At 34.8% G+C, this 25,877-nt stretch overlaps 1 protein-coding gene across 4 annotated transcripts in view; it reads left to right on the top strand.

Annotated features, from left to right (window-relative positions):
* The window catches only part of LOC136033114 (uncharacterized), a 100,427-nt gene that overhangs the window by 43,989 nt on the left and 30,561 nt on the right, over positions 1-25,877 (top strand). For all 4 annotated transcript variants that reach the window (XM_065713767.1, XM_065713758.1, XM_065713751.1 and 1 more), the window contains exons 10-18: positions 1,414-1,564; positions 3,196-3,326; positions 7,430-7,586; positions 8,023-8,153; positions 12,178-12,295; positions 14,097-14,227; positions 16,396-16,516; positions 18,296-18,426; positions 25,439-25,610. In XM_065713767.1, the coding sequence (XP_065569839.1) occupies positions 1,414-1,564; positions 3,196-3,326; positions 7,430-7,586; positions 8,023-8,153; positions 12,178-12,295; positions 14,097-14,227; positions 16,396-16,516; positions 18,296-18,426; positions 25,439-25,610 (1,243 nt within the window). The remainder of the gene's footprint in view (positions 1-1,413; positions 1,565-3,195; positions 3,327-7,429; positions 7,587-8,022; positions 8,154-12,177; positions 12,296-14,096; positions 14,228-16,395; positions 16,517-18,295; positions 18,427-25,438; positions 25,611-25,877) is intronic.

The following is a 25,877-nucleotide window of genomic DNA, read 5'->3' as shown; positions in this document are numbered from 1 at the left end:
GGGGTGAATCAAAGCGTGGTATAATAACAATAATACCCTTGGAGTTAAAAAAAAATTCTAAAAGCGTCAAATCGCACCAAGGCCATGGATAACTTTTGTTGTAACAAGAACACTCTTATGTTCCCATGATAGATTGCAGTCAATATAAAAACCCAAATAAAGGTTTTCCTGAACTTGCAAAACAGGCTTATTCTCGAAAATAATTCTACCATCGATATTATGGGGCTTGCCTACTCTAGAATACAGTATAAAATTAGTCTTGGCAACATTAACTGATAACAAACTCAGACTAGTAAAAACGCCTACTGGCTAATAGAAGGTTACTGCATCATGATAGAGAGCTCTTTAAGAAATAGCTTAGAAGCTCGTTTTTACATATACTCGCTTTTTATATAGCGCTATAATAAAGTGCGCTATGATACCCAGAAGTACACCTTTGGTTGTTTTTCAATTTCTTTGAAAAAAATGCCAAAAAGAGCCTTTTCAAATAAAGAGTCCAAAAAATGATTTTTTCAAAATATAGGCACGGGCAAAACCTAAGAGGGCACTGGCATCCCACCCACTCCTAAATTGCCACCGATAGAGCTAGCCTGCAGGCAAAATTGTACAGGGATGTTCAAAAGCTCAACTCAGAGCTATTGATCATTTTAGTCCTACTTTTTGTTAGCTTTATCGTTGGAAATGGCATTGAAAAGCTGTATCTAGCGGTTTGAAGTCTGGGTTACCTTATTGCCTTAAATTTCTAACATGTTATAAAGTATTTAATTTGGAAAACCAAATAGTGTAAAAAAGTATCACAAGATATGTGTGGACATGTCCTTTATTTTGGAAGCACTGTTAGAAACAGCTTTTTTTTTTGACAGAACAATTTTTTTTTTGACAGTACATTGTGAAAAGCCTTTACTTTTAACGGTATAAAGACTTAGAGCGAAGAAAAATAAACTATTCTCGACAATCAGTTCGTGTGGTCAGAACATCTTACATTCTTGTAATTATCTATGTCATGACAGTTTTGACAAATTGACATGATAAATTCTGTCTAATTTGCCTTTCTGTCTTCATTGGTCGGTTCTATTTTTTTTTTATAAATAATTAGATGAAGCAAATACTAATTGATATTACAGATCTTTTAGTTTGTACCCGCACATTTTTAACGATACAGTAGATAATTCTGTCCAATTAATTTTTTGCTTTTTAGCAGTTTGTATGTAATCGTGTTCTTTGCTCTTTTCGCAGTTTTATGTAAATTGTACCAAATACATTTTTAATAAATATAAAAACGTGTTTCATATTTTAAGTTCTGAGCTTCGGAAACAACCATTGGTGTTTCATACATGCAAGGCTAGTCAAATTCAACAAACCATCTCATTAAAACAAACAAATCTCAATGTGTATTTTTTGGTTTATTTTTAGGCTGCTGCGGCAAGAAATGAACCTATACCGGGACAGCAACCTCTTCAACAGAGTCCGCCTCCTGGCTTTAGTCAACGTCCACAAGGTAGCAGAAGATCTAGCGTAACAGGCAGACAGCAGAGTTGGCAAGGACCTGATCGTGTTGCAGAAGGTTATATAGATTCCTTAATATGTTTTTGTTTTGAATGATAAGGCATTTTGAGCATCATTTTTGATTTGCCATGAGCTTAGAGTGAGATATTTCATGCTTTTTCAGCTGCATTTCCTTGCTTTTTTTTGCTATTGGTAATTCGACGAATTTTGTTCCGTAATTTTTTTTATCAATCATTCCGTTTTTCTTTTCAGGCCTTACAGGCCTTACTTAAGTCTGTCGGTAAACAAATTTTCATAAATTTATTGATTTGGGGGTGGGGAGGGGGTCCGTTTGAAAAATCAATAGTAGTCGAATTATATGAAATAAAAGAAAATATTATGGAAAACGGCAAAACTTCACCTAGATCAGGAATTTTTTTAATAATAATACTAACTATTTAGAAAATAATCTGTTTTCTGGGAAAGTTGTCTGATCATCCTATGCGGGTATGTTTGGAAATTATTACGCTACTATGTAGCTGCCACTGGTAAAACACTTCCTTCTAGATACTTCCGTTCTCTCCTTAGATATTTTATGCCTACCTGATCGGAATGCTTCATGTTATGATGGCTAGACCTAATTCTGAAATTAGCATATTCTTAAAAAGCCACAATCTCGTCCTATCTAAGTATGGAATCACCGTTTAGAAATATAAATACCCAGCAAAGAAGAACAAGGAAAATCATATTCATTCACCGCTAAAAATACACAATTCATGAGACTCAAGGCTCGAATTTGTGACTGAAACTGGTGGCTCCGGCTCCAGTTTTCTGTTGAAATTTCTCGTGGTAGTTTTTCAGCCAGTTTTTGGTAGTTGAAAAAGCTGTCAGGGTCGAAAAAAAAAAATTCTGGGATCAGATCTGGTATGTTGCAATTCACTGACCTGTCCTAAAAATAAAACTGATAAATTCAGCTTCAATCTATAAGTCACGATCCTTCCTGGCTTTGGTAAAATTTCTTTTATGTGGTTAAGTACCTCTTCTGTACCTTTTTTTCAGAGCCAGCTGCAAACAAAATAAAAACTATAAAACTAGCAAAACACGAAAAGATGAAGGGAAAATATCAGATATTGAAGTTAAATTACGAATAAAGCTAGTTACGTAACCGAGACACACACAAGTATTCGCCACAAAATATTTAGTGACGTAATCGATATTCGATAAAATTATATCTTACAGAATGTTTGCTAAAGCAATCATTTGTGCTGTCAGAAATTGAACTCTTTAACAAAATATTTTGAGAGGTACTTTGAATTGAAACTAGACCATTATTAACCAATGAAACCAACGGAAGCCATTTTAATTTTAGCGCCTATCGTGGTTGGAAAGATTGATTAGTCAAATAGAAGTTTGACGAAAGTCAATGAAATCGATTAAAATTCTGAATTTATCCCCGATTAAAGAGGAAAAGTCAATGTAGAAATCCATGTTTAGATTCTTCCTTAATTAGTAGATTTATAATTTTGAGTTTCTGAAGTATTAATAGCTCTACGGAGACTGAAACCGTCTTTCTGAAGACAAATCTGAGAAAAACTGGTGCATTCTCAATCCCAAAGTATTTGATCTTAGCCAAAATTTTAGTCTTAATACACTTTTTGTTACTCTTTATGTTAAGGTAATATGCATTGTAACGCATTAATAAAATTTTAGATGTTGGTCACCTTCATATAGAAGCGAACTTGAACGATTTGACGAGGGAGGAGGCTGCTGTGCTTCAATCAGTTGAAGCCCAGATGCATCAAGGTATCATACCCAAAGGAAGCGTTGGTGCTGTAGCTCAGGTAGACTATATCACTAAATCCTATCACTAAAAAACCTATAAACCTATCACTAATTTTTAACCGTATACTCCTACAGGTCCAATAGTCGTTCTTTTCTTTGTTGACTTTTAAATTTGGGATATAAAGCTTTAATTAGGCAACCAGGCATTATTTCTGGACAAGCATGTATAATTATTGATTAAAGGATGAGATTAACGACATATACAATTTTCTCATTGTTTTAATTGATGAATAATATATATGACGACCTATACTTACTGACGACACGACTGCATGTCCATGGATTATTCTTTATGGTTGATTGTGCATGGGTATGCTGTTTGATCTATGTGATTGTATGGATGAGTAGGGTTAAGGCCTCATTCAAGTGCTGATCTATATTTATCACTAATACAGGAAAACAGTCTTCCTTTTCTCCTTCTGTCTTTTTTTTGTGTTTGTGCTGTTGCATATATATATATATATATATATATATATATATATATATATATATATATATATATATATAAATAAATATATATGTATATATGTACATATGTATGTATATGTATATGTATGTATATATATATATATATATATATATATATATATATATATATATATATATATATATATATATATATATATATATATGTATATATATATATATATATATATATATATATATATATATATATATATATATATATATATATATATATATATATATATATATCATGAAAAGAGAAATCACCAATGCAACAGCACAAACACACACACAAAAAAAGAGAGACAGAAGGAGAAAAGGAAGACTGTTTTCCTAAATTAGTGATTAATATAGACCAGCACTTGAATGAGGCCTTAACCCTACTCATCCATACAATCACATAGGTCAAACAGCATAGCCACACACAATCAACCATAAAGAATAATCCCTGGACAGGCAGTCATGTCGTCAATAAGTATAAGTCGTCATTTACCAAACAATAGAAAAAATAATATAGACAAATAATTCAGAGGCAACACCCAACATAAGGGCTCATCAGGAGAATACACTGGCCTATATAGGGTTTCGCCACTCTAAATTCTCTACCCAGCACAGTGTTGTGGCTACCACAGAATATCCATGGCATCCCCGCGTCAGGTATCACCGCCAAAATACATGCCTATGAAAGAAAAAAAAACAGCAAATGTAAAACAACCAAGTAAAACCAAAACAAGCTTATCCTGTTAATATATCCCTCCCTTTAGCAACAATAGGTAAACTGAATACTATAAATTTTACCAAATCACAAATATTAACACATTGCAAAAAAACCTGAATGAACTAAATAATTATAGAATTCATCTTTACCATGTGGCTAATTTTTAAGAAAATCCGCTCACTTAGAAACACATTTCAAAATAAATGGCGCTGCGACAACATTTCTCGAACCTCCGAAATTAGTTGAAAATTTCTTTAAGTATTTCTAGATAATTCTTTTGATATTTATTTAAAAGTTCGTTATAATGAAAACTAAATTTTTTAAATTGCCAAGTTAATTTATTTGCAGAAAAACCTCTTGATATCAATTTTTGGCTTAAGATTTTACATCTATTTTTAAAATCAATATAATTACTACAAATCCTTGCATAACGAAGTAACTGTGAGAAAAACGCTGAATACGTGATATTTGAGTGTATATTACTTTCAGGGAATGGGAAACTAATCACTTCAAAATCAAAATCATCCGTTTTATTATACATTTTAAAACTTAATTTATTATTATCACAAATATTAATATTTAAATCTAAGAAATGATCTTTATGACCAGCGCCATGACTAGGCTCAAGAATAAGCTCTGATGGATATATATTTTTAGAAATATCAATGAAATCCTTACAATTTAAGACCAAAATATCATCTAAATATCTTATTATTTGACAAAGCATGTTTTAAATTAATTGGATTATTCTTATCCATCATATATTTATATTCTAGTTGACTTAAAAACAAGTCAGCTATAAATGGGCTGGCATTCCCCCCCATGGGAATTCCCACAATTTGCTTGTACAAATCACCCCCAAATCTTACATAAGTATTGTATAAAACAAATTCCAATAACTCAAAAATCATATCCAAGCTGTAACATCTCAAGTTAACTGTAGTATTAAAGCAATTTGTCCATATAGCTTTTTTATTATAAATGTCTATTTTTAAGAACCTTTTACTAGATAAGAGGAAAGATTTCTTGATAACAGTTTTTAAATTATCAAACACTACATTTAGTGATAAGTTAGTATACATTGTCGCAAAATCGAAAGACTCAATTCTTTTAGCTGAAACCATTGTTAAAGAATCTATCACCTGCAGTGAATTATTAACACTCCAATATGGATTAAGATTCGAAATTTTTTTAATACCAGAACAATAGGTTTTAAGTTTATTTACAATTTCCTTTAAAATTAAAGAAAGGTCAGTAGCAGCAATGCGGGTTGGAAATTTAGCTGCTCCAGCAATAAACCGTGGTTTAGGGGGATTCTTATGAAATTTTACAGTCTAATATAGGAAAGGGAACTTTTTATCATTGTCATTTATTTTAATATTAAAATTTTTAAAAAGTATTTCTTCAGTCTTTTCAATTAAATTCTCATCCTCTATATTTACCTTTTCGTAAACATTAGTTGTGCATAACTCCCTTTTTAAGATATCACAATACTCCCTGTGTCCCGGTGTCCCGGTCGTCATTTTTGTCCCGGTCGTCATTTGTGTTCCGGTGTCCCGGTCTGTAATTTCTCTTTGAGTGTCCTGGTCGTTATTTATACTCCCTGTGTCCCGGTCGTCATTTGTATCCCGGTGCTTTGTTGATGGTGATTGCTAATCGAACATTCCTTGTGTCCCGGTCGCTTTCTCTTTGAGTGTCCCGGTCGTCATTTATATTCCCTATGTCCCGCTGTCCCGGTCGTCATTTGTGTCCCGATGTCCCGGTCTGTAATTTCGTCAGTCGACAAACATGTGTGTCCCGGTGTCCCGGTCGTCATTTTTGTCCCGGTCGTCATTTGTGTTCCGGTGTCCCGGTCTGTAATTTCTCTTTGAGTGTCCTGGTCGTCGTTTATATTCCCTGTGTCCCGGTCGTCATTTGTGTCCCGGTGCTTTTTTTGATGGTGATTGCTAATCGAACATTCCTTGTGTCCCGGTCACCATCAACAAAGCTCAAGGGCAATCATTAGAATAATGAGGTATAGATCTGAATACAGATTATTTTTCCCATAGACAATTATATATAACTACAATGGCGCGTAACTAATATGGCACGTAACGACTTACGCGCGCGGGGGTGGCTTTGGGGGGGGCGCGAAGCGCCCCCACCAACTAGGTGTTGGGGTGGCGCGAAGCGCCACCCCAACAGCTAGTTTATATATATATATATATATATGAATTGAAATATTCATTCATGAACATGGTACTTGACTAGCTAAGGATTATGGCTAGTGGCAATTTAAAGATAATTCTCATTGACTAAAATTTTGAAAAAGAACGCAGGTTGCTATTTGCTGATTAAAAAAATTGATTATACAGTCTAATAGGACTTGGCAAATACTAGAAATAGAGCCGTGCATATTATTTTGTTTTTAGGGAGATCTTCTGATATTTAGCATCTTTTTCAAAAAACATGTCTACAATAACGGGGAAAAAACTAAGGAATTAGTGCCAAAATATTGACGTTTGTCTCTATGGGTACTTATCACTAAATTCTGATCACAGATTTGCACAAATTTGATCCTTATTAAGATGGTTAGTCAAGAAATCCATCTTTGGGGTGACAGGTCAAAGCTAAAAAAACACTTAAGCTAGAGACCACTAATTTTCGAGGATGGCTTTTGGACCCATATCGGAATAACCCGTGGAACTGGCGTTATTTTCGTTACATCTTTTTTTTTATTACGGTTTGTGGTGTGTAATTGTATAAAATATAATGTCTCGTTTCAAAATAACTACTGAATTCAGGTAGTACCTCCTCATTTTCTTATTTTGCAAGGTAGATATTTTCAGTTTGGTTTAGTCAAACCTCTCGAGCTTAGCGAATTCCGCATGGTTTGTACTATTTAACCTTTCGTTCATTGACAAAATAATGACTTTTCAGTCAGCCAGCATGAGAAACGAGCCTCTTCTTGGACAACCTCTCAGGCAGCAGCAACAAGATGCTCCTTCTGGTGCAAGTAGAAGAAAAAGTAGCTTTAATGGAAGAGGACAGCAATTTGTGCAGTCCCGGTCCTTGACTCCTGGAAAAGTTGCTGAAGGCAAGCTGATTTTCGTGTTTACTTTCCTTTTTGCTTGTTAGTTGAGTAGATACAATTTACTATTATTTAAAACAAATGTATTGATTACTAAATTGTTCTGGAGGATATCACATCAATAGTTTGACGCCTGTATTGCCGATGGCATTGAGGCTCGATTACTTCTAAAGTATGATAGTCCTTTTCGTTAGGCATATTTTTGCTGAAAATGTGTAAATGAAATCATTTTATTGCCCAATAAAAGTTAAAATAAACTACACGATTTAAAGATAAACTGTACTATGAAACAACTCTATAGTTAACCAATGAAAAGAAAACGGTCTTGCCATTGCAGAGTATTGAAATTCAAAGAAAGCAAATTCACTGTTAAAATGAACAAAATTATAAAATACGATTTAAGGTTGTATTTGATTTTCCTAAAGCAACTTAATTATTATAGACGTTGGAAACATCCATCTTGAGGCAGACCTAAGTGATATGACACGACAAGAGGCTGCCGTGCTACAGTCAGCTGAAGCGCAACTACATCAGGGTATTATACCCAAAGGCAGTGTTGGAGCAGCTGCTCAAGTAAGGAAATTTTTTCTTTCGATTTCTGCATTATGCCCAGATTGTTTCCACTCACTACATTTTTGAAAAGTTAGAACGTTTTGACGTAAATTTATACAGTTTGTGCACACAAAATGTGCACAAAAATGCAAAAAATATCATTTGATTAATAGTGTCTTTCTCTCATGTTCAAATCAAGCTTTTCGCTTGGTTCGAACATGAGATTTTAGGAACAATAAGTACCATTTTGAACACAGAATCGGGTTCTATATGTTTTATAAGCGAGCTATGCTGCAGCTCGTATGAAATTGGATTTAATTTTCTTTTTTATGAGGAAACTATGGAGAATATCGCGTCTTTCTTAACTAAAAAATTACCTGCATATGATTTTACAGAAAAATTTAATCGTTAAAATATAATCGTTAATATAATCGTTAAAAGTTGAGTGCATATAATCGTTAAATGGGGAGTCTAGGGCTATTTTTATCTTTTAATGCTTGTGACCTTGAGAAAAAATGATCAAAATAATGAATAATAGAAATTTGCAGAAATTTAGAAGTCCCAGGCTGAGAAGTGGGGAGACTTTCAGGTTTAATTTTTTTTGCAAAAATTCAAATCTAAATCACCGTGTTTCCGTTCCACTCAATATTCCGACTTGTACATGTGAGTAAAATCGAACATGAAATATAGAAATAATTAAAAACAAGCTATTACGCACCGGTCTTAGAAAACAGAGAGGGAGATATTTGACCAAGCACAAAATATGGCGATAAGCTGATGTACCATAATGTATCGATTCTAGCCTGATAGGATGACTTTTAAAGAGACAGAGATCTACATGTTCAAGCCTCCTGATCGGTTTCCCCACGAACAGATAATCGGGAATGTGCAATTTTTGCTCATGCATTTAAGTGTTTTGTTTGCAAAATACTTCCTTTTTTATCTCTCTCCACTAGTCTGTTGGCCTCTCAGCCGATATTATCTTGAAGCTAAGGAATACTGTAGAAATTATATCTATACTGTTATAAAACTAATGCACAAGATGCTCTCAGGTAAATACTTAATTGAGCTTGGCTACAGCGTTAATTTAGTAGGTTCTGTCTGTCTGTCTTTCTGTCTGTCTGTCTGTCTGTCTGTCTGTCTGTCTGTCTGTCTCTGTCTGTCTCTGTCTGTTTCTGTTTGTCTCTGTCTGTCTCTCTGTCTGTCTCTCTGTCTGTCTCTCTGTCTGTCTCTGTCTGTCTGTGTCTGTCTGTCTGTCCCGGTTTCGCTAGTTTAGGCACTTCCAGATAAGCTAAGACCGTGAAATTTGGCAGGAGAAATTTGACAGGAGAAATTTGACAGATTAAATTAGAAATGGTCGTTTTTCGGATTCAACCATCTGGGGGGGGAGTGGGGGGGGGACGGTTAATTCGGAAAAATTAGAAAAATGAGGCATTTTTGACTTACGAATGGGTGATCGGATCTTAATGAAATTTGATATCTAGAAGGATATTGTTTCTCAGAGCTCTTATTTTAAATCCCGACTGGATCCGGTGACATTGGGGGGAGTTGGAGGGGGAAACCTAAAATCTTGGAAAACGCTTAGAGGCATCGGGATGAAACTTGGTGGAAAAACTGAGCACTAGTCCTAGATACGTGATTGACATAACCGGAACGGATCCGCTCTCTTTGGGGGAGTTGGGGGGAGGGTTAATTCTGAAAATTAGAAAAAAGAGGTATTTTTAACTTACGAAGCAGTGATCGGATCTTAATGAAATTCCATATTCAGAAGGACATTGTAACTCAGATCTCTTATTTTAAATCCTGACAAGATCCAGTGTCATTGGGGGGGGGCAGAAATCTTGGAAAAGGCTTAGAGTGGAGGGATTGGATGAAACTCTGTGGGAAAAATAAGCACAAATCCTAAATACGTGATTGACATAACCGGAATGGATACACTCTCATTGGGGGAGATGGGGGGGGGGGGGGTAATTGAAAAAATTGGAGAATATGATGCATTTGTAACTTACGAATGGGCGATCAGATCTTAATGAAATTCAATATTTTGAAGGATCTTGTGCTTCAGAGCTCTTATTTTAAATCACGACCAGATTTGGTGACATTTGGGAGAGTTGGAAGGGGAAAGTGGAAATCTTGGAAAACGTGAAAATTGAGGTTTTTTTATCTTACGAATGGGTGATGGGATCTTAATGAAACTTGATATATAGAAAGATCTTATGTCTCAAGATGCTCCATTTTCATTTCGAATCGGATCCGGAGACAGGGGATTGGAGGGGGGAAACAGAAATATTGGAAAACACTGGAGTGGAGAGATTGGGATGAAGCACAAGTTCTAGATACGTGATTTATATAATTGGAACGGAGCCGCTCTCATTGGGGGAGTTGGAGGTGTTGGTGTTAATTCAGAAAAAATTAGAAAAATTGAGGTTTTTTTTAACTTAAGAACGGGTGACCAGATCTTAATGAAATTCGATATTTAGAAGGAACTCATGTCTCAGAGCTCTTATTTTAAGTCTTTTCCACATCTGGTGACACTAGGAGAAGTTGGAGGGGGAAACCAGAAATCTTGGAAAATGCTTAGAGCGGAGAGATCGGGATTAAACTTGGTGGGTAGAATAAGCAGGTGTCGTAGGTACGTGATTGACGTAACTGTACTGGATACATTCTCTTTGGGGGAGTTAGGGGGTGACCTTCAGTCTTTGGCGAGTTCGGTGCTTCTGGACGTGCTAGGACGATGGGAATTGGTAGGCGTGTCCGGGAGCTGCACGAATTGACTTGATAAAGTCTTTTTCCCCGATTTGACCATCCGGAGGGGGGATTTAAAGAAGAGGAAAAATTAGAAAAAAATGAGGTATTTTTAACTTATGAGTGGGTGATCGGATGATATTTAGAAGGACTTTGTGTCTCAGAGCTCTTATTTTAAATCCCGACCGGCATTAAGGTCGTAATCAAGTGAACTGATGGAACTCGAAAATCCCATGTTAAAATTGAAAATTTATATCTAAAAGTACTTAAGTATTCATTGGGGGAAGATATCGCTTTTAATATCAGACCGTAGCTTCTTGAAGATGCTACAAAATGTTTGCTAGGATTTTGCTCTATTTCCTTTTAATTGCTTATAAATCTTAGAAAATGTCTCACTCTTTTTCACAAGTGTACTCATTGTAGGATATTGCTTTTAGAAAAAAATCGGTACTATCATGAGCAGAAGACAATAAGCTGTAAGAGGATTGCAACCATTTTTAGATGTATTTTCCTGTTCTCGAACAGTCACATAGAATATTTCAGCTACCTGAAATCTTAGAAGTTTTCTGCCAGAAAGAATAATTTCAGATCATCGATAACACCCCCAGAGACCAGATTGACAAGCTGGTATAATTAATCTGCTATTTTCGCCAATGAAAAAGTGCTTTGTGAAGGGTTTTTGACAATCGATGGTCTCTAGAGAATTGAGAGACAGAAGGCTACCCCAACTTTGAATTTGAACCTCGATGTTTCCAAGTTCACTTGGATCACGGCCTTATGCCTCTGATTTTCCTTTTAAATCAATCTATTGATTCTTAGAATTTTGCTAGAGCTCATGTCATAAGAATTCTTAGCTCTTGGCTCTTCCGACCCCGTCACAAGTACCATATGAGCTCTTGGCTCTTGTTATAATTGAATTGTATTAAAATTGACTGCAAATTCCACCTAAAAAGGCCCCCGAATCGCACAAATACACTCATCTGGCCATGCTATAATGAACACACTCATCTGGTAATACTCTAATCAGCAGTTACATCTGATATCTAATCAACAGTTTTATCAGTTATATCCAGCAAGCTCTAGAAACCAAAAATGTATATGGTTGTCTTTAATCACGTCTAAGGAAAATTGAGAAAATGCGTTTTCTTATGTGCATAATTAAATTAAATATAGAATAGATTCTTAGTTTATATTTGTAAAAAATCATCATAAGTAAAAAAGTTTGCTGTTTTATTGTTTTTTCTTGGTTTGATATATATGAGGATTTTGTTTTATGATTGTTATACTGTTTTCTTTTCAGAGCGCAGCTGTACGAAATGAGCCGTCTTTTGGGGGCCGCGGCACTCGGACAGTACAACAGGGTCAGCAGCCGTTTTTCGCTCCTGCTGTTAATATCACCCCTGGAAAGGTGGCCGAAGGTAAAATGGAAATTTTTCTAAATAGACTACATTTTGTGAGGTTTCATCGAATGCCTTGAGATTTCTCTTGGGTCGAAAATATGTAAACAGCTGATGGAGCCATATTTTAAAACGCGGCCAAAAAATTCGTTATAATGTGGCCAAAATTTTAAACTTCATCATTCGTTTCTGTTTAGTTAATTTAGTAGGCTTTATTAATGATTTTAGTTAATTGGATGAGACTAACCTAGAAAAAACACGTAATAGATGAGCGTTCCTATTTAAATAACAAAAATGTTAAAAAAAAGGATTCTATAAAGGGTGTTATAGCAAAATGTTCTAAAAAATGTATTTTTTTCAAGAATGCAACGTGCAACATTGAATTAATGAGTAGAAATTATCCAGGAAAAAAAAAAGGGGCTGTCCCAGTTCAACTTTTTGATCTTTGCGCTAATATTTCGTTTTGATTTGCTGAAACCATTTTCTATTGCTACAAAATTATTTTGAATGCTCAAATATCTTATCTGCATAATTTGTAGCATCGTATCTTTGAATAAGCACTACTCCATTCCGCCATTTACCATATGCTAATAGTTTGATGAGAAAATTGAAAAGTAATGAATTTTGCATGTTTAAAACCAGCATAAATACTAGATTCTATTTTTATCATGGGGAAGAAAGTCTTCGGGAATAATTTTCCAGGAGAAATTTTAAAAGTGGGGAGGGGATTTCCTGTCATTATTTGAAAAAACTAACCAAAATCATATTGAAAAAAACTTTTTTTGTTTCAAATAAAGAAGCAGTATTAAAACTTAAAAGTGGACAGAAATTATGCTATATGTGCAGGGGGTTAAACCTTTCTCTGCCTTCGCTCTTTACGCTAAAGTTTGACTATTTTCCTAAGTATTTGAAAAAGCCTTCTTATAGACAAAGACCGTTGAATTTGAATCATAATTATTTTTAAAGAACTTTTAAGACTTTAGCGTAGAGTGAGGGTTAAGGCAGGGGAAGTCACCCCATATAAGGAATAATTTACATTAAAGTCTTAATGCCGCTGCTATAATCAAAACTCTGTTTTTAGAGTTTGGGTTTGTATTGATAATGATTATTTTTTACTTGCAGTTTGCTACTACATGAAGTTGAATCCTGGGCTTTCCTAAATGTCAGGGAAACTGTTTTCCTTAAAAATTTATGGGAGGGGGGGGGAATGAATTATCCAAAGTAAATTTAAGGGTCAGTATTTTCTCATTTTGCAACGAAATTTCTTCGAACAATTTTTTTTTATGATGTTCGACTGATAAACTGAAACCGATAAAAATAACCGGTTTCCAATAATTTCTACCGGTCCTGCAATTTCGGAGTATAAATTTACGCCTTTGTTGATGTATTCTATTGCTTTTAAAAGTTAATTTTTTTTCTATTTTGTGATTTATTTTTTAGTTTTTCTATTGGACAACTATTCCATTGTTTTTACTTGGGCTTTGGGATTTGGAAGAGATTTAATCAGTTTTGTATTTTCATGTCTATCTACTGATTTAGCTTTTCAGACGTTTAAGGAAAATATCTCAAAATATATCAGAAGCATTGCAATTTTATTAATTACTCTCACAAACTGTTCCAAAAATCTGTTGATATTGGGTATCATTAAGTACGGTATATATGATATACCGTGTGATATACCGGTATACATGATATACCGTGTGATATACCGGTATACATGATATACCGATATACTATACATAATATGCGGTAAGTATGGTATATGCGGTATATATGATAGGTTTTCATTTAAACACTTAAAATATTATGCTAATTTTTCTAGACGTTGGAAATGTCCACATAGAGGCCGATTTAAGCAATATGACAAGACACGAGGCTGCCGTACTACAGTCAGCTGAAGCACAACTGCATCAGGGTATTATACCAAAGGGCAGCGTTGGGGCGGCAGCACAAGTAAGGAAATTATCATACTGGTCTTCATGTTTTCAAAGTGTTTAAACTCTCTATAATTGTTTTCACTTCAGTTCTTGCAAGCATTTTGTAAGTCTTCTTTTTTTTAATTCTTCTCTGTGACGTTTTCTGGTAGAATTAACAACCTGATATACTTTTACCTGATATACAGTTTAAAAGTAGAAAAAAGGGTAAATTTGTAAAATTGGGTTTCCCATACCCTTGGTTGCTTTAAAAAACAAAAGATTTTGTCAAATAAAAAATAAACAAAAATAAATAAAATAGTATTACAAGGACAATTAATAGTGGGGAATTTGTTTATTTTTTAAGAAGTTAGCGTTGGTTCTTGATATTGTAGGTGAAATGAGAGTTGCTGATGCTGAAAGATGATGTATAGATTTGTTGTCTTTGTGTGAGCATCGGATATGTAAACTTCTAATTTTTTTTTCCTTGACCTAGTTCAGTACGAATGATTAAAATATAATATTAAATTTATTTAGTATTCACAGTTAACGTTCTGGGCGCTTTGATAGTTTTTGGAATTTAGATTTTGTAATATTTAATGAATAAAAGAACACGAGAAGGAGGATCAGATTCATTGAATGAGATAACTACCGAAAATTTCTTGATATGATATTGATGTAGTCCGATATTAATTTGGGCTTTTAGATGAGTGAAAGTCACAAGAAGGGTGAGTATTCAGACCAAATGACAAGATGCATAATTGCATCTTGTGCAAAATGACATAATCTAATGAGCTTCTGCTAAGTTTGCAAACAGGAAAAGTCAAAGCAAATAATTTTTAGAAGATGAAAAGCTACAGGCATCTCTATTTCTTTGAAACACTATGTTGCCATGTACATATTTTCAGAATTTTTGGCTCCGTGGCGCACTGTTTCTCTTAGTGATTTTAATGAAACTCACGAAAATGTAACACTAGGTAAAAAAAGACCAACTTTTTTGAAACTAATGTCGATGGAGTCATCCATTTCCTAGTTACTAATCTTTAGCGGGTAATCAATTTTTATTTACCATTAGTGGAAAAAACTTCAATTATCATATTTAGCATCCTGCAATCTTAGTTCAAATTTGAACGATTGACCGAAATAATACTTGATCAGTCCTACGTGTCATCTTTTCACTCTGCAAAAGAAAAAACAACTTGGTTGGGCACCGTGTTTTTGGTAAGGGTTTTATATATTTTTTTCTTAACCAGAAAGAGAAGTTGTTCAATGAAAAATAAAAGGATCATATTAAAAACTTAAGACGAGCAAAAAAAAAGTCCTATAATAACAATTGAAGCATAAAACAACCAGAAATTACTGCCTAGGAATAAATGAAACCCAGAACGAACAGAAACTAAAATATTAATTACAATAAACATAAAAATAACACCTACTAATAACCTAATATTTGAATCTTAAAACGAGCAAAAATTAAAATGAATGCTCGAGTTGGACTTGAAACGAATAAAAATTACTACAAAGAGGAAAGAGCTAAAAAGTAAAATCATTTTAATAATTAAGATAACTGGAAAAAATAAGTGAAAATAACCGAATGTTTAATATATAAAGATATTACGTCAAGTCAGTGATAAATTTAAGTTGGTTATAAGTTCAATTTTGACAGGTATTTCACATTACCTTGCTTTTTTTTTAGACCCGTCGGAAATTATTTTTTTCTTTTTTTTTGTTATTTGGTAAACCCTTAACATATTGTTAAGGGGAAGTGGGCCAAACATTATCCTAATTCCGTGTGTAATTCTTTAATAGACAAATGGGTGAAGTTTATTGCATTTTTTTGGCATAAGATAGCATAATAATGAAATCAAAAATGTGATAAAAATTGCTATTTCTTTAGCGAAAAGAATCCAAGGGAGCAACTTTAAAAAAATCTAGTTGAAGAATTTAATTCACAACAACCTAACAAATCATACGGTTCTGTTTGGTCATGTCTCGAGGAATTGGAGAGAATGTTAATTTATGCTTCATCTTTTTTTGCTTTATCTCCACTATAACTAACAAGATATCTACTGGAATTTATAGTTTCCTTTCATTATAAATCGTTCTAAGCAAATTCATTTATATAATTATATATCATAATTTATTATCACGTTTTAGTTGAGTGACATTTTTTATGTTATTCTGATTATTTTATTGCTTTCTTTCAAGAGTGCAGCAGTGCGAAATGAGCCGTTTGTTGGGGGACCTGGAACTCGGAATGTACAGCAGCAAGGACAGCAGCCATTAATTGCTCCTGCCGTTACTGTAGCCCCTGGAAAGGTTGCTGAAGGTAAAATAAAATTTACTGTGTTAAAACTTATGCGAGGTTCCATAGATTGCCTTTTTGTGGGGGGGGGGGGGGGTTAAGAAGATGTAACTGATTAGAAAACCTCAAAATGACAAATAAAGGCCGAAAATTTCTAATGGTTAGTTATCTGTTTCTTTAGTTTGTTTGGTTTATTAATTAGCTTAGTTATATGGGTTTGAATAAACTTTTAAATCTGTGGTTAAATGCATACTTAATGAAATGGTGTCAACCACAAAATAAAAATGTTAAAAAGAGTTTGAAAGTTTTTTTAATTGTCACTAAATGTATTAACAAGTATTTTTTTTCCCCAAATGGATGTAGAGGCAGCATTGTCTTGAAATGAGCTAAAATGGTCGTTTATAAAAGTAGCTGTCTTCTTAGCTCCCTATTCTTTAAGCTAACAATTTCGCATTCCTTTACTAAACCATTTGATACTGTAATAGATGTAGGTACATTGTTATTGTAAGTGTATATTACTATCTGTTTAAGTTGTACTAAAATCAAACACCTCTTAATGGCCTTTTAGCCCCTTTTTCTAGAATATAATTTTTTTTTCTACTAGATTTTCATAAGCAAGCTTAAAATCAACGAGTACTCTATAATTAGAATCAACATACATAGTGGATTCTTTAAATGTGTATGTTTTCAACCACAACATTCGGTCAATCATAAATGTTTTCAAAAAATTAGTTTGCCTGTTTTTGTACCCTGTCCTAGGTATTGAAAACCTTTTTTTGTTTTTTTGCTGACAGTTTTTTTTTTATTGAAATAATTCAAAAACAAAGAATTTCCATGAATTGACACTGTTGAGGTGCTTTATTAAGGAAAATTATATTGCCTATAATTTGGATGGACGCCTATGAACCTCTCTGGCTTCGCTGTTGATAATGTTCACCCCAACATATCTGTAATTAGTACAACTTTCTACCTTCTAGTGGGGCGGGGGGATACGGGCTCATAAAACCATCCCCGTAAAAATCAACAACAAGAAGAACAATAGGGAAATCCTTTTCGAAAGACAGTGGAATTCTATATTTGAATGAACATTTCAACCCTATGTCCTAGGGCCGTCCACAGCAAAACATGAATTTGTAAAAGAAAAAAGACTTACAATACGACCATTAAAACTAAGTCTCTGATTGGTTTGAAACATACAGAAACGTCGTTTGACACGCCAGAAAACTTTTCACCAAGATGAACCGGACACACTTTAAAAAATTCTTTGCCACAGCCCCCCTCCCCACAAAAACGGAACCCCCCCCCCAAAAAATTTGTATTTTCGATTGGTTTGAAACTTTTATAGTCGATGAGTCTTTAGAGCAAGGAAGTCCAAATTGTAGATGGAACAATAAACATTTTTTTTTTATTTCCTCCAAAATAGAACCAACAAAGGTCCAAAACGTTTTTTCTAGACCACTTGTCATAGAACGATGGCCATGAGCATTAGTTGGTATTGACAAGGGACACTTTTTACTTAGTTTGCTACTACAAGCTCTTTGATCCGTAACTTTCTTAAATGTGAGGGATCTTGTAAAGCTTAACAGTTTTCAGGGTTTTCAGGGCGCACCTGGTACATAAACGGTAACTATAGGGGCATAATAAGCTCCTATTGAATAAAATCGACTGAACTGTTCCCTCATAAATTGAAAAGATTTTTTTTTTTAATTTGGAAGCTGCAAGACTAACTTAAGTATAGTGCGTCCATGGAAAAGAAGTGAATATTGTGAATGGTTTACTTATAATTTTGTCTAAATATTCTAGACGTTGGAAATGTCCATTTAGAGGCAGATTTAAGCAGTATCACAAGGCAAGAGGCAAATATCCTGCAGTCAGTGGAGGCACAGCTGCATCAGGGAATTATACCCAAGGAGAGTGTCGGAGCAAAGGCTCGAGTAAGGGCATTATTTCATTATATTTAATCACTGTGTATAGACGTTTTCGCTCTTTCTAATCTCTTTTAGTCAGTTTTTAAGCGTAGTGTCTAATAGCACTGGTTTTTCTAATTTAAATCTTCGAAAATGCTTCAAATAGAACCATACCCGTTAGGACACTTTCTCCAAGGAACCATACCCGGGGGGAGGGGTTTCCCCCCCTAAAAAAATGTTCGTCTGGCTCGTAAAAACGTAACAAAACGGCAAATTGATAAAGTTTTGTTACGTTTTTTAAGGTTTTTCTTATACCCCCCTCCCCATGAGCGAAATCCTGGATATGGCCCTGGGCTCCACTATGTAATGTTATAGAATAAAAATTAAGATCAGTGATATCACTGATATCTGCTATCAGTCGAGGCGTAATTACATAGCACTGATAAAAGTAAACACTTCTATTCAATCAACACTTCACTCGCTGGAATAACCGATCTGTCCTTGTAGAAACTTCGATGACCCTTTAGTTTTAAGCTGTTCTCTCATTTCTCCTCAGTTTGATCTGGTCATAATTCAAATACTGAACAGGAATAATAGCGGAAATTTACTTACTGAAAATTTGCATATTTTGCTGTTTTATTTATCTATTAATTATTATTATTATTATTTGTGATCTATTTATACATTATTTATTATTGTATTATTTTTTAGGACCGAAAAACGGTTTGACTTAATTTCTTGCAAATAATCCTACCTTATAATTTTGAAACGTCACATAGTAAGTTTTATCAATGATACGTTAACTTCATACTATAAATTGATTTTTGCCGTTTTTTTAACGTACACAAATAAGCTTCACAATTCTTGTCTAACTTGACCAAAGGAACTAAGCATGTTAGCATAGTTTCTGTTTAAGGGCATTAGGGCACTGTATCCAGGATTTTCATTAGACGGGGGAGGGGGTTCTTACAAAGAGAGCTGTAAAGAACACATCAAAAATGCTATTATGCGCTTTTCTTACGTTTTTACGAGTTGGACGAAAAATCGCGGGGGGTGGGGGGGGGGGTTCAAAACCGGTAAACTTCACTGGATACGGCCTTGTTTCTTACATCACAAGGTACTTTTAAAATTTTTGCAAAAGGTACGTGTAACTTAGTCAGAAATAAAGAGTCTGAAGGGTATGTCATTATTGCCATGCTTAATAATTTTAAAGGCAAAATTCAATTATTTTTAAATGTCATTGTATTTATTAGGTTTTTTTATACCGAAATCGCCTTTTTCAGTTTTAAGTTTCTAAGGAGGGTGAGGAGGCTATATATATGGTACAGGAATGTAATCTTTCAAGAATATTCAGCCTTGGAGATTACAATAATGCGCTTGTTATAGCCTTTTTGCTGAAGAAATTTTTCAAATTTTGCCCATTTATGACCAGGGTTCTAAAACTTCAGGGTTCTTTAATTTTAAATTGTATTAACAAGATGTAAAAGAAACCTGTCTCCTTGTTTTCCAAGATGGGGTGGGGGACTGGAAATTATATCTGTTCCCCAGTATTTTCGCCTTATGGGCCAAATTTAAGGTTTTGTCACACAAAGGAGTAGAGTCATAATAGCACTAGTTTTTCTAATTTAAATCTTCGAAAATGCTTCAAATAGAACCATACCCATTAGGACCATTTCTCCAAAAAAACATACCCAGGGGGGAGGGGGTTTTCCCCCTCAAAAAATGTTCGTCTGACTCGTAAAAACGTAACAAAATGGCAAATTAATAGTTTTGTTACGTTTTTTAATGTTTTCTTATGTAATCCCCCCTCCACTGAGCAAAATCCTGGATATGGCCCTGGGCTCCAGTATGTAATGTTTTAGAACAAAAATCAAGATTTTACTGCTATCAGTTGCGGCGTAATTACATAGCACTGATAAAAGTAAACACTTCTATTCAATCAACACTTTACTCGCTGGAATAACCGATCTGTCCTTGTAGAAACTTCGATGACCCATCATTATTAAGGTATTCTCTTATTTCTCCTTTGTTTGATCTGGTCATAATTTAAATACTGAACAGGAATAATAGGGGAAATCTACTTACTGAAAATTTACATATTTTTCTGTTTTATTTATCTATTAATTATTATTATTATTATTATTATTTTTTATCTATTTATATGTTATTTATTATTATATTATTTATTAGGACCGAAAAACGGTTTGACTGTATCTCTTGCAAATAATCCTGCCATATAATTTTGAAATATCACATAGTAAGTTTTATCAATGATACGTTAACTTCATATTTTAAATTGGTTTTTGCCGTTTTTTTAATGTGCACAAATAATCTTTACAATCCTTGTCTAACTTGGACAAAGGAACTCAGCATGTTAGCATAGATTCTGTTTAAGGACATTAGGGCACTGTATCCAGGATTTTCACTAGACGGGGGAGAAGGTTCTTACAAAGAGAGCTTTAAAGACATTTCAAAATTGCAATTATGCGCTTTTCTTACGTTTTTACGAGTTGGATGAAAAATCGCAGGGGGAGGGGAGGGTTCAAAACCGGTAAACTTCACTGGATACAGCCTTGTTTCTTAGATCACAAGGTACTTTTTAAATTTTTGCAAAAGGTACCTGTAATTTAGTCAGAAATAAAGAGTCTGAGGGATATGTCATTATTGCCGTGCTTAAGAATTTTAAAGACAAAATTGAATTATTTTTAAATGTCATTTTATTTATTAGGTATTTTTTATACCAATACCCCCTTTTTCAGTTTTCAGTTTCTAAGGAGGAGGAGGAGGCTATATATATCGTAGAGGATTGTGATCTTTCAAGAATATTCAGTCTTGGAGATTACAATAGTGTGCTTGTTATAGCCTTTTTGCTCAAGAAAATTTTTCAAATTTTGCCCATTCATGATCAGGGTTCTAAAACTTCAGGGTTCTCTAATTTTAAATTGTAACAAGATGTAAAAGATACCTGTTTCCTTGTTTTCCAAGATGGGGTGGGGGACTGGAAACTGTATCTGTTCCCCACTATTTTCGCCTTATAAGCCAAAGTTAAGGTTTTGTCACACTAAATGACTGAAAGTGCCACCTTGCCATAGTTTGTCAAGATTGGAGAAGGGAGGTTAGAAGCCTATTGAGGGTTTTAGATGGTGATGAATTTACTGTTTATCTTAGTAATCCTCGGTCATTGGCCATATTTGAGCCAAAAATAACCTTTTGCGACACAAAATGCCAAAACACACCACTCTACGTGGAGGGGAAATGGGAGGGGAGGGAGGGAGGTTGGGCTTGAAACCTTTTGTTTAAGGTTTTAGATCATCGAAAATCAATTGATTATGTTAGTATCTCCATTCTGTTTGCAATTGACCTTGGTGGCACAAATGGCAAAAAACGTCTCTTTGCTAGGGCACGAATTATTTATCAAACATTTTGTGGTAAAAACTTTAGTAAGGAGCGACCCAGCTCAATAGTAACCAAAACTCTAAGAAACGGAATTATGATACGAATATATACATCAAATGAATCGTATTTTTATGTTAATTTTAAATATATAAGTTTTATCAGGTTTAGTTTTACCCATCAAAAGTCACGAGCCTGAGAAAATTTGCCGCATTTTCGAAAAAAGGGGAAACATCCCCTAAAAGTAATAGAATCAAACAGTTCGTGGTAACGAACTGTAGTAAGGAGTGACCCGGCTCAATAGTAACCAAAAATCGAAAAAAATGGGATTTTGATTCCAATAGATATATCAAAAGAAACGGATTTTTATGCTGATTTTAAATATATGTTTCATCAAATTTAGTTATACCCATCAAAAGTTACGAGCCTGAGAAAATTTGCCTTATTTTGGAAAATAGGGAGAAAGCCCCTTAAACGTCACAGTATCTTATCGAAAATCACACCATCATTTTCAGCTTATCAGAGAACCCTGCTGTAGAAGTTTCGAGTGCCTATCTACAAAAATGTGTAATTTTGTATTTTTGGCCAGAAGACCGATCACGGGTGCGTGTTTGTTTTTTTTTCCAGGGGGTGATCGTATCGAACAAATGGTCCTAGGATGTCGCAAAAGGGTTCATTCTAGCGGTAATCAAAAGTTCTAGTGCCCTTTTTAAGTGACCCAAAAAATTGGAGGGCACCTAGGCTCCCTACCACCCTCATTTTCCCCCAAAGTCACCGGATCAAAATTTTGGGTTAGCCATTTTGTGCAGCATAGTCGTTGAATCTAATCACTATATCTTTGGGGTGAATTACTGCCCCAGAGTCCCCGGGGGAGGGGCTGCCAGTCACAAACTTTGGCCATTGTTTACATATAGCAATTGGTTATTGGGAAGTGTACAGACGTTTTCAGGGGTATTTTTCTGGTTGGGTAAGGTGTTCGAGGGTAGAGTGCTACGTGGGATTATCTTTCCATAGAGGATTTATCATGGGAGAAGAGAAATTCCATCAAGGGGGTGCAAAATTTTCTAGCATTAACAACAATGAAAAAACAAATATGAAAAAGTTTTTTCATCTGGATGTAAGGAGCAGCATTAAAACTTAAACGAACAGAAATGATTCCGTATATGAAAGGGCTGTCCCCTTTAAGAGTAAAAGTGATCAGAGGGTAGATATTCCCTCCCCAAACACACGTTGTATGTATATTCTCGAAATGCATCTTATAAAAATTTTAGGATGGTCAGTTTCTGTTGTAGAAACTTCAAAAATTGTTCATTTGGTTGAAAATTGAAAAGGTTAGTGTCCTCTTTAATAGTAAAAAGTCATTGGAAGACAACCAGGTTATCAGTTGTTCAGGTGTCACTTATGCTTCACTTGCTTGCCTGTGAGTCTAAGCAAATTCAGTCCCAGATTTTGCATACAAGTCCAGTGGATATTTACCGTCGCGTATCAACCCAAAATCAATCCAATTCTTTCGTCCCTTAGTTCTGTGGCTATCTATCTTGGTTCTGCCCTTGGAATGACGCACGGACGGATGATATATATATACTTATCTATCAACAGAAGAAGTGACATTTTTATATAATTTTAATAAGGGCTTATGCTAGATTTACCTCATTTAATCCTGGACTCTCTGTCTTTGCTTTTTCTACAATTAGCCATGGCTTGATGCCCACAACTACTTGATTTTAATTCAAAATCAACAGACGCAATAGTAACTGAAACTCTAAAAAACGGAATTTTAATACCAATAGATACATCAAAAGAATCGGATCACAGGATCAAAATTTTTAATTAGCCATTTTGTTTAGCATAGTTGAAACATACAATACCTATGTCTTTGAGGACGACTTAGTCGCCCACAGTCCCCAGGGGAAGGGCTGCAAGCTATGAACTATGCCCATTGTTTACATATAGTATTGATTATTGGGAAGTATACAGACGTTTTCAGGGCAATTTTTATGGCACTTGGTATTTACCAAGTGAGATATAGCGATCGCAAATTCTATCGGTCTGTCTGTCCCGGTTTTGCTAGTTTAGGTACTTCCGGATAAGCTAGGACGATGAGATCTGGCAGAAGTATCAGGGACTAGACCATATTAAATTAGAAATAGTATTTCCCCGATACGACCATCTGGAGGGGGGGTCTGGGGACCGTTAATTCAGAAAAATTAGAAAAAATGAGGTATTTTTAACTTACGAACGGGTGACCGGATCTTAATGAAATTTGATATATAGAAGGATATCGTGTCTAATCCCGACCGTGGGGGAGGGGAAAACTAAAATCTGGAAAACACTTAGAGTGGAGGGATGAGGATGACACTTGGTGGCAAAATAAGCATAAGTCCTAGATACGTGATTGACAGAACCGGAACGGATACATTCTCTTTGGAGGAGTTTTTAATTCTGAAAATCTAGAAAAAATGAGGCATTTTTAACTTACGAAGGAGTGATTGGATCTTCGTGAAATTTCATATTAAGAAGGACCTCTTAACTCATATCTCTTATTTTAATACCGGCCAATCCAGTGTCATTGGGGGGAGTGGGGAGGGGATCGGAAATCTTGGAAAACGCTTAGAGTGGAGAAATCAGGATGAAACTTGGTGGGAAGAATAAGCACAAGTCCAAGATACGTGACTGATATAACTCTACTGAATCCACTCTCTTTGGGGGAGTTGAGAGGGGGGGGGGGGGGGGTAATTCAGAAAAATCAGAAAAAAAGAGGTATGAAAAATGAGGTATGAAAAATGAGGAAAAATGAGGTATTTGTAACTTACGAACGAGTGCTCAGATCTTCGTGAAATTTGATATATAGAAGGATCTTGTGCTTCAAAGCTCTTATTTCAAGTCTAGACCAGACCTGGTGATATTGGGGGGAGTCGGAGGGGGAAAGCGGAAATCTTGGAAAACGTGGAAATTTAGGCATCTTTATCTTACAAATGGGTGACCAGATCTTAATGAAACTTAACATATAGGAAGATCTTATTTCTCAAATGCTCTATTTTCAATTCGAATCAGATCTGGTTCCAATGCGAAAAACAGCTTTCTCTCTATGCAAAGTATAGGCAATTCTCGCGAGTAGGATTTTTGGCCAAGACAATTCAAAGCGTTTTTTTTTTTTTTTTTTGATAAAGCACAATTTGATCCAGCAATTGAGTTTTTAGGCTCGTTTGAAATTCCTATAAATTTATTTTCAAAATATACTTTTTTATTATTAAGATTAATCGAAATAAGTTACCGTTTTTTAATCAGCTAGAAATGGAAACACTTTCGACAGTTATGGCATTTGACAACTTGAATTTTAAACTCTTGGTTACTATGAACCGTGGTACACTCGTTACTAGGCTGCGTTACTAGGATGAGATTTCCTGCATGTTACGCAGACTTATTGGCTGTTGATAATAAGGCAAATATGTCCATATGTAGAAGTTCATGGACCTGATTGGTTGATCAGTCTCGTAGGGATTTACATCCAAATTCTTCAAGCAAGTAACTTAAAATTATCCGCAAATAGTTCAAAACGATAAGAGTTCTAATCCATGTTAGAAATTACAAATTTATGTGTTTCAAGAGTGCTAATATATGTGTGTATATTGATGTATATTTTAAGAGTGCTGCAGTGCGAAATGAGCCATTTTTTGAACAGCCTGGTGCTGTACAAAGATCGCAAGCACCAAGACAAAGTATGCAAGAATCTGGAAGGCAAACACGCTCTACAGCACCCGGAGGGCAGCAACAATTTGCTCCTGCTATAAACGTAACCCCAGGAAAGGTTGTTGAAGGTAAAATTGAAAATCATCCTTCATTCTTCTCTTTTCATCCTTCTTTCTTCTCTTCATCCTCCTTTATTCTCTCGTCATCCTTCTTTTTATTTTCTTTCCTTCAGGTTTCCTTCCTTTCAGGTTTCTATCCTTTGTTCCTTCTCTTTTCATCTTTCTTTTTGTTTCTTTTCCTTCTGGCTATCGGGTAGCAGTTTTCTGTTAAAGCGCGAACAACATTAAAATGAAAGCTTTTTTTGCATGCTGGCTCAGTGTTAAGGCGTATTCACA

The sequence above is a fragment of the Artemia franciscana genome, chromosome 1 (assembly GCF_032884065.1).
Source record: "Artemia franciscana chromosome 1, ASM3288406v1, whole genome shotgun sequence".
Taxonomy (NCBI): Eukaryota; Metazoa; Arthropoda; class Branchiopoda; order Anostraca; family Artemiidae; genus Artemia; species Artemia franciscana.
The sequence above is the reverse complement of the archived record's forward strand: the minus strand, read 5'-3'. Positions and strand labels throughout refer to the sequence as shown.